This window comes from Sander vitreus, chromosome 17, assembly GCF_031162955.1.
Source record: "Sander vitreus isolate 19-12246 chromosome 17, sanVit1, whole genome shotgun sequence".
In the NCBI taxonomy this organism is placed as follows: Eukaryota; Metazoa; Chordata; class Actinopteri; order Perciformes; family Percidae; genus Sander; species Sander vitreus.
The window spans coordinates 19,019,266-19,033,788 of NC_135871.1; the positions used below are offsets into that span (position 1 = coordinate 19,019,266).

At 39.4% G+C, this 14,523-nt stretch overlaps 3 protein-coding genes across 3 annotated transcripts; 1 reads left to right on the plus strand and 2 right to left on the minus strand.

The window, feature by feature from the left end:
* Positions 1 to 2,860: 2,860 nt before the first annotated feature.
* LOC144532824 (cholesterol 25-hydroxylase-like protein) lies at positions 2,861 to 4,355 on the minus strand. Its single transcript, XM_078273762.1, has 2 exons — positions 4,283 to 4,355; positions 2,861 to 3,438 (listed from the first exon to the last, which is right to left on the minus strand). The coding sequence occupies exons 1-2, from the start codon at positions 4,353 to 4,355 to the stop codon at positions 2,861 to 2,863; spliced, it is 651 nt and encodes a 216-aa protein (XP_078129888.1).
* A 1,845-nt stretch (positions 4,356 to 6,200) lies between these two features.
* itprip (inositol 1,4,5-trisphosphate receptor interacting protein) lies at positions 6,201 to 12,272 on the plus strand. Its single transcript, XM_078273928.1, has 2 exons — positions 6,201 to 6,309; positions 8,668 to 12,272. Exon 2 carries the CDS (start codon positions 8,735 to 8,737, stop codon positions 10,331 to 10,333), a length of 1,599 nt encoding a protein of 532 aa, XP_078130054.1. The 5' UTR covers positions 6,201 to 6,309; positions 8,668 to 8,734; the 3' UTR covers positions 10,334 to 12,272.
* On the minus strand, positions 11,054 to 14,494 carry LOC144532931 (glutathione S-transferase omega-1-like). Its single transcript, XM_078273929.1, has 6 exons — positions 14,360 to 14,494; positions 13,442 to 13,550; positions 13,101 to 13,323; positions 12,654 to 12,755; positions 12,292 to 12,398; positions 11,054 to 11,997 (listed from the first exon to the last, which is right to left on the minus strand). Exons 1-6 carry the CDS (start codon positions 14,385 to 14,387, stop codon positions 11,847 to 11,849), a joined length of 720 nt encoding a protein of 239 aa, XP_078130055.1. The 5' UTR covers positions 14,388 to 14,494; the 3' UTR covers positions 11,054 to 11,846.
* Between the last annotated feature and the right edge of the window lie 29 nt (positions 14,495 to 14,523).

A 14,523-nucleotide genomic window follows, 5' to 3' on the forward strand; every position in this document is an offset into this window, starting at 1 on the left:
TAACAATAACTTTTCACTAGTAAATTGTTGTTGAATGACAAACAACCAGATAGGAAATGGACATTTACAATAACTTCAAATGCACCACGAGGCTGTAGTTTACCAGTTTCATTGAACGCACCGTCTGTGTTGTTTCTCCGACGGCAGCTACAGATTGTTACATTCCGGTGTTGAATCCTCTACAGTAAAACACAGTCAAACTTTACACCGTTTAGTGTTAGCTGTCAGCATTTTAACCGTATTTAATCCAGCTAGCGGTAGGTTAACGTTAGCTGCTGTTGAGTATTGTGTTAACTAGCTAGCGGTAGGCTAACGTTAGCTGTTGTCGAGTATAGTGTTAACTAGCTAGCGGTAGGCTAACGTTAGCTGCTGTTGAGTATAGTGTTAACTAGCGTCACATGCAGCGGGGTTTGTGTTTCCTGTAACGTCTGTTTCAGAGCAGCAGAGAGAAGCGCAGACATATCAGTGGCACCAGATTTTCGTCTGTATGCAAACGTCCAATATTTAATCTGCGTTAAAAAAATTTTAACGCGTTATTTTTTTCTCAGATTAATTAATCGAAATTAACGCGTTATTTTGACAGCCCTAATATATATATATATATATATATATATATATATATATATATATATATATATATATATATATATATCGGTCAAAAGTCTGGGGTCACTTAGAAATTTCCATTCCACTCCATTACAGACAGAATACCAGCTGAGATCAGGGCAGCAGTTTCCAGATAATATCATGTGTTTACATAATTGCAAAAGGGTTCTCGACTGTTGTAGAAAGAAGTGGATGATCTATGCAATATCTACGTTTCCCATTATCAGCAATCATTCATCCAATGTTACAAAGGCACATTCTGTTTACTAATCTGATATCATTTTAAAAGGCTAACTGAGAAAACATTGGAGAACCTTTTTGCAATTATGTAAGCACATAATGTAATCTGAAAACTGCTGCCCTGGTTAAAAAAACAATGCAACTGATCTCAGCTGGTATTCTGTCTATAATGGAGTGGAATGGAAATTTCTAAGTGACCCCAAACTTTTGACCGGTAGTGTATATCAGTATTTATTCATTACCATATATATATTTATATAGTATATAGTATTTATTCATTGCCAGAATTCCACGTAAAGTTATTCTTAGGATTATGAGTGCTTTAGGTTTGTGATAAACTGTTTTTTGTTTTTGTTTTCCCTTTCATTTATTGTTTGTGTATGTGTTGCCCTGGGTAATGAGCTGCTGCGTATAATTACAGGGATATGTCTTGAATTGTATTGAATTAAAAAGCACGCGTTATTTTTTCTCAGATTAATTAATCGAAATTAACGCGTTATTTTGACAGCCCTAATTTATAGTGGTTAAGTTGCTTCATCCATGTTCCACATTGTGTAAAATGCTGTTTAAGTAGTGATAACAAGTTGGGATCTAGGAAGTCTGGGGTTGAATATTACCTTTCATAAACCTTTTGAAGATGATAATAAATTGAGCTTTGAGATTGTATTGAAAGGAGTTGTAGTGGTGGAAACATTGTGAGAATGTGTAATTGAAAAAATTAACTGAGGTTATTCAAAAAGTCTGAGAAAAAAGATGCATCTTTATAATATATTTGAGTATTTAAAGCAGGAAACTAAAAGAATGTGTAAAGTTTTTACCCATCTACATTTAACGAATTATATATTTATTTATTTTATTATATTATTTTATTATTGACTGTAATTGTGTGTAGACAGTTTTCTCCTTGCAACATTACCTTGTTTTAATTGTGTTATATTATCTTACAACTTAAACCATGACCAGGTCTTACAGTAAAGCTGAATGTTTTCTCGTGAATTACTGTAGACCTGCGATAACTGACTTTTCTTGGCCACTTGGGGACAGCGGAAACAAGTCGTGAAAACAACACTGACATACTGTATCTACATCACCTTTTACCTACATTTATGATATTAAAATTAAAGAGTTGCTAATTTACACACCCAGCAGTCGGGAGCAACAATATCATTCACTTGGAGTGTTTCTGGCCAACCAATAAATGTACACTAAGTCCAATATTCACTCTCTTTTAAGCTCTGCTTTGGTCTTTACCAACTCCTGAAGGAAATATCTGGCTCTTTAGCCGATAATGCTCCATTATGTAGTCCATAACTTTGAGCAGGTAAGGTACAGTGGGTGAAAAAGGCTGAAAGCAGCGGTGAAAGTGAACCAAAACAGTGAAGTTGCAGGCTGGAAAATCAAAACAATGAACTTAAACTCGCTTTAAAGCCCAGCATAGCTGCAGATTCGGGTGATAATTCTATGAAAGTCCATCACTACGAGCGACCCCATTGTCACATTGTTGTTTTATACACTGTTTTTGTAAAAAAAAGTATTGCAGTTTTAAAAGGACCATGTTTGTCATCTGTAATGACATCCAGACAGTTTCTAACATCACTTTTCATGGATTCTTTTGTTGAGACATCAGCAGTTATTTTTTTTACAGCAACTGCACATCATTATCTCCTTTTCAATGTCAATGAAATCTGTTTTATTTATATATCTATTTTATATAAATTATAAGAAAAGGCTAGCACATAAATTTCAGTGAAGGAAGAGTTGAATGTGCAAATCAGATTAGGAGTGGGTGGACAACTGCCAAAATGAAAAAATATGATACAGCAACTCCGACACAGACAAAAGTAAAGAAGTGTGTGTGAAAAAAGGTGAATGAATAGGCTGAACTTTGAAAATGTCAGCACCAAAGGTAAATCAAAGTCAGTCTTCTTCATTAGTAGCCTTTCTTTGCAGGTTAACAGCAGAACAACATGTCCTTCACATATTCTGACAATCATGACCTATTTAAAGTCTTCCTTTACCTCCTCCGTATTCCCTGGAGCGTGCCAAGAAGTCTGTCCCAGTGTGTGAAGTACGGTGCGTAGTTTACTTTGAATTTGAGGTGGTGGAGGTCATGATGCCTGGCTCCTCCGTAGAGGCCGCAGGGCACCAGTCTATGTGGAGACCAGGGGAATTCATAGCCAGAGTGCGCCTCCACAGACAGATACATGTTTGTGACAAAGAAGAGCATCTCTGTGAGTGGATGGCAGTCTAGGAGGGCAGGGTTCAGAGCTGCAAAGAAGGTGAGGCTCAGCATCTCCCAGACCCCTGTGTTTTCTGTTGCCAGGGAGAAGGTGGCCGTGTAGAGGTGGTGCTCCTTGTGGAAGAAATGGTAGAGCCAGAACACCTTGTGATGTAGCAGATGCCACAAAAAATACTGCATGTCGAACAGGAGGAGGCGGGCTAGTACATCCTTAACAACAGTCAGCATGTCAGGTGCCAGTGGAGGAGAAAACACAGGCCTCCAGTGCCAGTATACAAAGAAAGAGGGAAAATGACATTTAATTGAGAAAGGTGTGGGGCCACGTATGGAGTCTTGGGGGACACCCCTGGTGACTGGGAGAGAATGGGAGAAAAGGTTTTCAAATCATACACTTTGCACCCAGTGACAGAGAGATAATTGGAGAACCAAACCAGTGAGTGATCAGTGACACCAATGCTGCTAAGTCTGTGAATGAGTGTATTGTGGTCCACGGAGTCAAAGCTTTGGCAAGGTCAATGAATATAGCAGCGCAGTGTTGTTTGGTATCTAATGCAGATGTAATGTCATAGAGTACTTTTGTGGTAGCTGTAACACAACCATACCCAGATCGAAAGCCAGACTGTGCCCCAGAGATGATACCGTTCACACTAAGGTGATTGGTTAGTTGTTTGTTGACAAGTTTTTCCAGAATCTTAGACACATAAGGTAAGATGGAAATTGGCCTGTAATTGTTTAGGTCAGCCTGATCACCGCCCTTAAACAAAGGAAGCACAACCGCTTCTTTCCAAGCAGGTGGAATTTCGGCTGTATGGAGGGAGAGATTAATGAGGGCTGTTAGGGGAACCACAATGACAGGGGCTGCAATTTTAATGAAAAAAGCGGCAAGCTCATCTGACCCAGCGGTTTTATTGGGGTCCAGAGCGATCAGTTCCTTCAGGACCTCTCCCACTAAAACAGGACGGATGGAAAAACTGTGAGGCGGTGCTGAAGGGCTGCAGGTACTAGGGGCTGCAGGGGCTTTAACAATATAGTTTAAAGACTCGGAAAAGCCAGAATTTATGAAGTGATGATTGAATGCTTCAGCCATAGAGTTTTTATTAGTAACTATATCATCCACTCTTAGAGACAGTGGTACAGACCAGGATTTGTTTTCAAGTTTTTTTTTTACTGTGTTCCAAAATGCTTTAGGATTGGCACCACAAAGTGAGAACTGCTCTTTGAAGTAGCTGGCTTTGGCCTGCCTAACTGCTTGTGTGGGTTTGTTCCTCATCTGGCGAAATAAAAGGTTGTCATTGGCAGAATGTGATTTGCATGCTTTGCGCCAGGCTGTATTTTTTAGCTGAAGCAGAACAGCTAGATTACGATTAATCTATGGGCTGTTGTCATTTTTTATGTGTATTTTTTTGTTTGGGGCATGTTTATTGAACACAGCAGTAAGAAGATCTCTAAACAACAACCATGCATCATTCACGGTGGGAATCAGGTTGACTCTATACCAGCTTACATTGGCCAGATCACGTAAGAAAGCTTGAGCATCATTACGACAGGCTGTTTGACAGAGAGGTGTAACACAGGCAATAAAACAGTGGTCGCTGAGGTCATTGCAAAATACACCCAATAGGTACATGAGTGGGGAGTTTGTAAACACAACATCTATCAATGTGGCCTTGCCACAGCTTTTGGGATTGTATCTGGATGGAAGGTTTATGATTTGGTGAAGGTTTAGGCACTTTCTCAGGGGGTTTAAGCATTCTCAGGGGGTTTAAGCATGTCCCAGTTTAGGTCGCCGAGTAGGATCAGCTCAGACCTGGTGAAAGGCGCAAGAGCACTGCTTAAGGCCTCTAGGGTACATGTTGGTGCAGATGGAGGGCGATAGCAGCCAGCCACTGATAAAGAAAAGCTGTTGGATAGTTTGATGTTAAGAACAAGAAGATCATACTGTTTGAGTATAGACTTCGCTAGGGCTATACAACATAAAAAAAAAATGTTCTTTGGTGAAAATTGCCACCCGCCCCACCCTTAGATGACCTATACTGCCGAAACAGGTTGTAACCAGATAAATTCAGCTCAGGGTAGGGAATAAAGTTACGCAGCCATGTCTCAGTGATCAGTAAAACTTCTGGGTTAGAACTCTCAACCCACACTTTAAGCTGGTCCAGTTTAGGTAAAATGCTTTTTGCGTTTACATGCAAAAACCCAAGGTTTTTGCGGTTACAAAAATCAACAAAACACATGTTAATTGAGGCCACACGATCCGCAGGGAAAGCAACACCAGAAGAGGGTCCAGAATGGACATGAACATTACCAGAAATCATAAGCAGTAGTGTGGTTTTATCTGTGGGTCCTTTGTGTCCTGATTTGCTCAAGCATGAAGTGCCACCTTGTGGATGCAAAGTATTTCTTGTTACCATAGAGCCTAGTACTGTAACAGTGTGTTGTTAATTTGTATGCCATTTTCAAGATTAGCTGATATATTTCATGTTACATTTGACCCTATGTCAAGGCCCAACTTGTTCATTTTCAGTAGTGAAATTTAAGAAAGGTTTTTTGTTTGATTTACATTTTGCAACATCTTATGACTTAAAAGTGAAAATTAGCAAAATCAACAAATGCTTTTATGCACACCATCCACTTAAGTTAAAGTCTTTAGGGGTTTCACAACTACTGATGATCTAGTCATCCAATGTTTGCAAACGCTTTTTAATATAAACATCAGAGAACCCTCTAGGATCCTTTAGGGAAAGTTCCCTGAAGGTATCTTGTTTGCTGAGCACTTCCTCCCACAATAGCCTACTTCCTACAATATCACGTTAATATAAGATGTAGGCCTAGGCCCCTATGTTTTATATTGAAATGGATACATAGTGCACAGTGACAGTAACCTAGGTGCAATACACAGTTGTAGGTTGACTTCTGAAAATAGTAAATTCATTCAGACTGATTAAAGTTTTTAAACTGGATTACATCAAGTGAAAACAGTTTGACTGTGCACACCATTTATAATATTTTAAATTCATCACGAAACCGGAGCTCTACAGCTCGAGAGGGGGGGAAGCTGGGCGGTGTCTGTCTTTATGGGTGGGCCGCACAGTCAGGAAATGTGTAAGAAAAGAGCTGTGAAAAAACGGTTTCCGTAGTTGTTCACATGAGTTTGATGAGGCTGCGTTCACTGGAGAGCCCACCACTGTTCATCATCATGAACTTAGCCAGAGAACAGCATAAAGGTAGGTTTATCAACTTTTATTTTTTACACCGAATGATTTCTAAATCTACTTCTCTAGACTTAAAATAAATTAACGTAAATTGACGAAGAGCGATGTCCAAGCCGCTAAACGTGCAATTATGTTACCCAAATGATGCTTGTTGCAAAATGTTTTGGAAGGTAAACGTTTTAGCTGTTGTTGTTTGCTACAACGCTTTACACAGCATCGCACAGAGCACAGTTTGTAAGCTGGTGAGTGACTCATGTATCTGGAATAATGTTTTTCTGCTGCGACATTTCCGTGATGAGTGAGCGCCGCGGGTTACTATTTTGTTGCTAAGACAACCGAGGAGGTAACCGTTGGCAATGTGTGTAGTAAACGACATCACTTTACAAGTAGGCCTACACAGACACGTCATAGTGGAGGTGGAAAGACATGTGTTTAACATTTAGGCCTACTCATGAACTTATAATAACTATATGCCCCAATTCAGGGGCTGATTGAGTAACATTTTAAAGTAGGCACTTGTACTTCAGTGGTGAACGAAGTAGGCCTACTCAGATCTGTAATTCAAGTAAAATTAGCAATAGCCTACCTCAGAGTAGAAATCTACTGTGAAAAAGGCTATAAGTCCTTTTAAAATTTGTACAAAAGTCTTAGCATCAAAATAAACCTAACGTTTCAAAAGTAGCCTACTCATGCAGAATGGTACATTTTAGAATATTACATTATGGATTATAATAATTGATGCATTGATGTATAGGCCTAGGCCTACATCACTTTTATGTTGTAGCAGGTAAGGGTGGAGCTGATATGAATTAGCCTACTTAATATACTGCTGGGTAGCTTATAGTTAATGATAAATCATCATTTGATAGTTGATTATACTTTGTGTTAATAATCTGAACCTGCAAAGTAACCAGTAGCCTAGGCTAACTAAAGCTTTAAAAGCAATGTATTCAAGTAAGGTACAAATACTTAAAATTGTACTTAAGTAGCCTACAGTACAGTAAATGGGCATCCTACACAACTGACTTTTTGACTACTTAAGTACTTCGATTAATAAAATATTGTAGGCTACTCCTTACTCCAGCATAAGAGAAGAAAATGTATGCTTTTTACTCCACTACATTTATTTGACAGCTGTAGCTACTGGTTACTTTACAGATTAAAATGGTTCATATGAAAATTATACAAAATATAAAGCATAAGCTGTGTAAAATTATTAAGCAATAATTAACATAGTAGCCATGCTAATAACAACACTAATAGTAATACATTTTATTTATATAGCACTTTTCAGGGTACTCAAAGAAACTTTACAATAAAACCAGTACATTAAGCACAACATGATAATCCAATATTATCAACATTTTGCTGATAATACTTAGGCTATGTACTTTAAGGAGTTTTACTTTTACCAGAGTATTATACTATTGAATATAGTGGTCTTAGTAATTAATGTTGTAACTAAAACATTTTTGAGGAAAAGTGAGTAGGATTCAGGCTTTGTTTATTTCGTTTGTTTGGATGGAATGAGCCATGTAGGCTAAGTGTTGGGAAAACATCCCAGTGAGTAAGTCATGGGAAGTTTCCCCTGGCTCTGCTGCCTCACATACTCTGCCATTACTGCTGACATTTTAAAGCTCAAGTCTGACAGAACATCTTGTGTACTTCCCATTTCTCGTTTCAGTTATTTGCCGAAGGAATTCCTATTTTGAGCATATTATATGCTTTATTTTAAAGATCATAATGATGATAGTAATTCAGTCCGTAATTCAATTTAATTATTCAAATAACTTTATTTATCCCCTGGGGGCAATTAAACTTCAACTAAAAGTGTGAACGTTAGCAAGAGACTTATGTAATTTCCTCTTTTGTACAGTATATTGCATTAGTTGTGGGTTATCTGATGACGTCCAGGAAAGCAGATAATAATGTCAATGTGAGTTTTTCCCACATTGTTTCACTTAGAAGCAGGATTTCATCTTATATAATCGTTATTTGGACATTTTCCAGAAAGGGAGGTGTTATTCAGTTTTTGTTTTTGGACAAAATGTTAACAGGATGTAAATGCTAACAGGCACAATGTTGGTAACTAAATAGGGTTATCAGAGAAGGGCAACCAAGGGGCTGAATCTTCCTTCCTCACATGTTGCACAGTCTGATACTGAACAAGTGCGTCACTCAGCCCACTGCCTCTATATATAGAGGTACAATCTGTTCTTCCCCTAGGGTGGAGTACTTTACAAAAAATAACTGGATTCTTTTTATATATACCATGATTTTCATACATTTTATTCAGGCCACAAACACTCCTTTTTTGTTTTATATCCACCTGGATTCTCAATAAAACCACTATGTCTGTTTTTGTTTCAGGATCTGAGCTGCAGCTGCCTGGAAGTCTGCGAGGTGCTTAAATGTGTATTTCAAAAACAAGCTGAAGATGCAGGGGGCCATTGCACGAGTGTGTATGGTGATGGCCGCTGCCATATTAAACCACCCCTTGCTCTTTCCCCAAGAGAACACCACGCTCCAGGACCAGGAGCTCATAGCTCGCATGCGGGAGCATGAGGAGAGGCTTGAAATGGAGCAGGCCAGGCTGGAGAAAGAGCTTTCACAGCTGGACTCAAAGCAGGAAGAACCTAGCTCGGAGGAAGGTTATAGTTGGTACTTTTGGAGCATAGTGTATTTCGTCATATTCTTCGCTATCGAGAACTGCAGGGTGCAGTGTGGTGCTGACACAGAAATCCGGCCAGCTGAGGATGAAGACATGCTTTTAGAAAGTGGATCCATCACCCCCAGGACTATGGTGCTGGATAAGGATATCCTGACCAACTTCTGTGACAAATGCACCTACACTTCAGCCAATGAAAACTGGAGGGTGAGGGAGTTTGTTGAGGGTTTTGCTGATGACTTGCTTGAATCACTCAGGAGTGTATGTGACAGGGAGGCAGACATGGAGGTCTGGGACTTTGTCGGGATTGGAAGCATGTTTGAGTCATGGAAGGTTTGCAAGCCACTAATGTGCGACCTTATAGTGCCTTTCTCGCCTCCAGATCCATACTCCTTTCAGTTCCACCTGTGGTGCAGCCCCTCCAGTGACATGCCTCCCGACATGCAGGGTTGCGGCAAGATAAAGGTGACCAGGTTTGGTGAGAACGAGGAGGGCTGTCTCTGTGGCAATGCTAACCTGGGAGAGGACATGCTTTGTCTGTTGCATGGCAAGGATGACACACTCAAAGTGGACCATAGTCCTGATGAATTGCTGTGCTGTAGAAACACACGTTTCTTAGCCAAAGATCAAGTCATGAAGTGGTTTCAGATCTCTGTAACCAAAGCTTGGGGACGCATCTCTCACAAATACGACTTTGAGGTCACTTTTCGCAACCTGGATGCTGCCGGTGCTCTGAAGATCCGATTCCGTTCAGGGAAAGTCATCGTAATGAACATCATACCGGTGGTTCAGTTGGAGGATACAGATGCTTATTTCGTCTCACACTTTCCATCAGATTGTGACAGCTTTCCTGACCCATACTGGCCCCTCTCTTTTGCTGTCTATGAGAGGAATTTGCTGAAACATTTCGCTAAACGCCTACCACAACATTCCTGTCATTTACACTGCCTTCAGATAGTTACCTTCCTACACAGAAAGCAGACAGGGCTCACAGGAAAAAGTGCCCTGACTAACTACCACTTAAAGACTGCTCTGTTGCATCTGTTGCTGAGTAAAAGGCCCTCTGTGTGGGACATTAAGAGTGTGGAGCACAGGCTTCGGGATGTGCTCAGCTTCTTGCAGAGGAGCCTACATGAGAAGAGACTTCATCATGTTCTGATTGGGAACAGTAACGTGCCAAAGGAAGTCCAGGTACCTGAGATAATTCGCAAAGCAGAGCCCATCAATCTGTTCCGGTCTCTGGTGTTGCAGAGGGAACTTTATGCAACAACAGTCAGGCATTTCCACGAGATGTTGAGAAATGCACCTGTGCTCATACAAGAGTACACACCACACTTACCAAATGGAGGTTTACACCAGACTAGATGAAAGTTTGTGAGCTTTGGCCAGGTATTCTATCATGACTAAAGCACTAGCAGATCTTTAAATATCACTGCGTTACTAAGAATAAGGTTAAAAATAGTTGCACCAGCTACACAAATAAAGGTGCACATACAAGTTATTTTAGTTACCGCTGATATCTTGACATGTAGCTGTTTTTGTTGCAGTTGCTTTCTTTACGCTTGACGAGGTAGCGTGAATAAGGGACTCTGAACAACACATTAGCAGAATTTAAACTGGTTTCTTTTTTTATTTTGTCTGTAGGACTGTTTGCTTGTTTTATAGGTGTAACCTGGACGAGAGTTTTTCAGTACTTATTTGCTGCCTTTAAAAGAAGCAGCAACAAGTATTAGTAATGCATCTCACCATACACCTATAAAAGGCAAAGCACTTTAAAAAAAAATAAAAAATTTAAAATCAAACATTTAAAACAGAAGTACCTCATGTTATGCTGGTCTAAATGGAGAGTAAGTTACCAAACAGTGTAGCAGTGTTTTTGTTTGCATGCATACTGTTGCAAATCTGATGGCAGCTATTACATTTTGTAATGTTCAATGTTTTTTTATTTCTTATTACAAAGCAAACTTTTGTTACATTTCTACTGTATTGTCCGGTTGTCCCGTTTATTAAATGGGACCACCCTGTGTAGCCTGGGGGAAAACGTTTATTATAACAGTCCAAAAATGTGATTCAGGCCAGAGTCATTGTACAATTATGTACAATTTTTATTAGAAAAAGTGCCACATCATTAAACACCTTGAGTCATGTTTACCTCACTGTACCTCATTCCTATTATAGTTCATACTTTTTTTCCTTCAATAACAAAATAAGTCTTAATTGTTCAATAAAAACATTAATTGTATCGCTTTAATGTTAACTCATTTGCTACCGTATATTTTCCTATTACATCAGAGTTAGAAAAAAACAAAACAGACATGACTCCAGAATAACCATGACCAAAAACAGGGATATGAATAAATGGGACGGTTTAAAGGCCCTGAAAACCCACACAGGTGTTTATAGTTAATGTGGCTGATCGGACCTTACCCACGACTGTGTGGGTGTGGTTAGACTGAGTGACATCTTCCTGAGTCCACTGTTAGTGTTGTTGCACCCGTTAGGGCGGGAAAAATGACACCTTTGTCATCCTTGTTGATAGAAAGAATTTGTGACTTAATAGACCTTTTTCACAGCAGACATGTTGACATGTCATAGTAGGAAAAGCACAGGTGTATTCAAAACCATTAATGATGGCTGCATTCCACTTAGGAGAGGCCCTGGTGTTGTGCATGCTGACTCAGTGAAATAGCTTACTGGGACACTTGATGGAATTGAGCCATCGTTAAGGTTATCAATTTCAGTGGTGCTTTTCCTACTATGACAAGTCAAAATGTCTGCTGTGGAAAAGGTTCATATGTTCCCATCAAAGCTCCGGCCCACCTTCAACCTGAAAAGGGTCTAATCAGCCAGAATAACTGAAAACATCTGTATCACTTCTTTTCTACAGGCCGTAGTCATAGTTGGGTTTCCCCTCAACGTAAGTCTTGTAGAAGGCTTTGTAGTTGTCCACACTGTGCATGGTGGCTTTGACAGCCGCGTCATCCAGCATGCGCTCTGTCCACTTCTTCAGCTCGGGTGTGCTGTCAAGGCAGCTGAAAAGACAACGGGAATCAAATCATTCACCTAAGACCAAATTACAACACCTGGACATTAGTTGTCCTCATGAAATATGATTTGTCAGATGTCATGAAGGAAATCTGACAAAGAAGACATAGGCTCTGTTCTGGTGAGATTCCCTGCTCGTCATCATACAAGTCTTACTTTTGTACTGTACTTAATATTTGTACTTTTTGCTCCTCTCCATGGTGATCTTGTGTGAGTGTTTCGAAATGCTACCATCAATAAAATGCATTTATTTTTAAATGTCCTGAGAGATTGTTACTTACTGTTTCAGTTCAAACACCTCCAGCCTCTCAAACCACGGCCACATCATGTAGTCAATCATTGTGATGGAATCACCACCAAAAAACTTGGTCTTCTTGTTAACCAGGTCCTGAAAAATAAACATCACGTCCATTAGCATTGTATAAAACACTGTAAACTAGCCAGTTTAAAGTCAGTCATTAAAGACAGGCACATGGGTGATCTCACTTTACTCATTATCGTTGACCGTTAATTACAATTCATAGACAATTACAGCCGCACTCTCATACTCATTCCTGGGGACAATTTTGACTTTACAATCTACCAAATCAAACATGTCTGGTGAACGTGTAAAGAAACCAGAGCACTCGACTTAGCAACCTACCTCATTTAATTTGGAAAGCTTCTCTTTCAGTTCAGCTTCCAGTCCTGAGACATCCTGGCCGTTCTGTCTTCCCATTGGGATCTTGTAGAAGTATGGTGTTATCTGTAGAAAACAGTGGCTTTAATAGGATTATTAACAGAAGACAAGTATACAAAACATAACCCCAGGATTAAGATACAAGTCTTCAACTGCCTTGCTTTAAATCTTAGACTATACCGATATTGCACTATTCCTTCCCTCTCTCCAATTGTTATAGTATATTTCTTGTAAAGTTGTAAATTCTATTGTTATACTTAACCTTTTTTTATATTTCTTACTGTCCTTTATGCTTTTATTCTTTATATGTTAAGTGAGTGTTGTACTTTGAGAGCAAAGATTAACCAGAGTCAAATTCCCTGTTTGTTTACGCAAAACCTGACCAATAAAGCAGATTCTGATATAAGGTACCTTGGAAAATAGCTCCAGCATCATCTTCTGTTGAGCTTTACCAAAAGGAGAGGAAGGAAGCAGCTTTTTCTCAGGGTAAACTTCATCCAGGTAGTCACAGGTGATGGGAGACTCATATATCACCTCCCCAGCAGGTGTCTCCAGTGTTGGGACAAGACCAAGGGGATTCTTCTCAAGGAACCAGTCAGGTTTGTCTTTCAGGTTGATGTTGATGGTGTCATGCCTAAAAGAGAAGAAAGAAAAAAGGGTTATTTAATCAAAAGCACACATCACAAGAATTTAATGTCTTGCTATTAGTGAAGCTATGGTTAAAAATAATGTATAATTAAACATGTCTTTACTTGATCCCTTTGGCATTCAGCACTAATCTGGTCCTCTGGGCAAAGGGGCAGAATCTCATGCTGTAAAGTCTGATATAGCCGTTGGGGACTGGACTGGGTGCAGCACTCCCTGTAAGGAAAAAAATATTGCCATTTCCATACATGACAAAATGCAACTAGGAGAGCATGTTGATTTGTTTGCTGCCATTTATGCCTGAAATTAAATTTAAAAAACAGCTGTAGTGGTGAATAATAATATTTAGTAAAGAATCTCAGTAATTAACTTCTTTATCCAATGTAAATGTCTTCAGAACTTCATCCTTTCAGCCATTTACCGTCACATAGGAGAGTGAGATGTGTCCCTAACCTTTACACTGATAACATTTATAATATCAGTAAGTTAGCCTAAAGTACTTCTAGGACATTTTTGTCGTCTTTTACAACTGCATGTCATCAGATCAGAGTATCCACAAAGAGTCGCTGTACACTGAGCGAATTCTGTCTTAAGTGCATTACATACAGTACAGATAATACTCAAGGTAAAAAAGGAGTTGATTATTTGGGCTATTTACACCCCTCTTATCTACTGTTGGATGTATTATAGGAACGGACTGAGGAGGTTAACGTTACATATGTAATCAGCATGACTCGGCAGAAATAGCCATCATGACTTAGCAGAAATATTAACGTAACAGCAGTCATATAGAGGAAGAAATCTCGAATGGGATCTCAAACATCTGGCAGCATGCAAAGTTCAGTTTAATAATTCAGGTCTTAATGCAAAGCAATGCATTTAGTGGAAAAGAAAGACATACACACATAAACTTCTGATATTTAACGTTACGTCTTACGTGACAGATTTAAGGAAGTGACAATGAATAACTGCTAATCGTAGTTAAGCTTGCTAGCAAGTCAGTCAGTAATCGCTGTGTGTCTTACCTTTGGCGAAACATTTTTCAGTAGACATGTTGACACTGAAAACGGCCTTGGCACGTACGGAGGTTTGTGAATGACCGAGAAGACAGGTTGGGTTGAACAGTTGAATTATTTAATGTGTACCCCACTTCCGGTACGGGCGTGTCAGATAAGTATTAACCAATAGC

Coding starts and splice junctions, on each gene's coding strand:
- itprip (XM_078273928.1), top strand. CDS start 8,735: ATGCAGGGGGCCATTGCACGAGTGTGTATGGTGATGGCCGCTGCCATA.
- LOC144532824 (XM_078273762.1), bottom strand. CDS start 4,355: ATGAGGAACAAACCCACACAAGCAGTTAGGCAGGCCAAAGCCAGCTAC. Junction 3,439..4,282: donor AGAGCAGTTCTCACTTTGTG/GTGCCAATCCTA, acceptor ATTCTCTCCCAG/TCACCAGGGGTGTCCCCCAA.
- LOC144532931 (XM_078273929.1), bottom strand. CDS start 14,387: ATGTCTACTGAAAAATGTTTCGCCAAAG. Junction 13,324..13,441: donor CTGAATGCCAAAGGGATCAA/GTAAAGACATGT, acceptor CTTCTCTTTTAG/GCATGACACCATCAACATCA. Junction 11,998..12,291: donor GAGGTGTTTGAACTGAAACA/GTAAGTAACAAT, acceptor TTGTCTTTTCAG/CTGCCTTGACAGCACACCCG.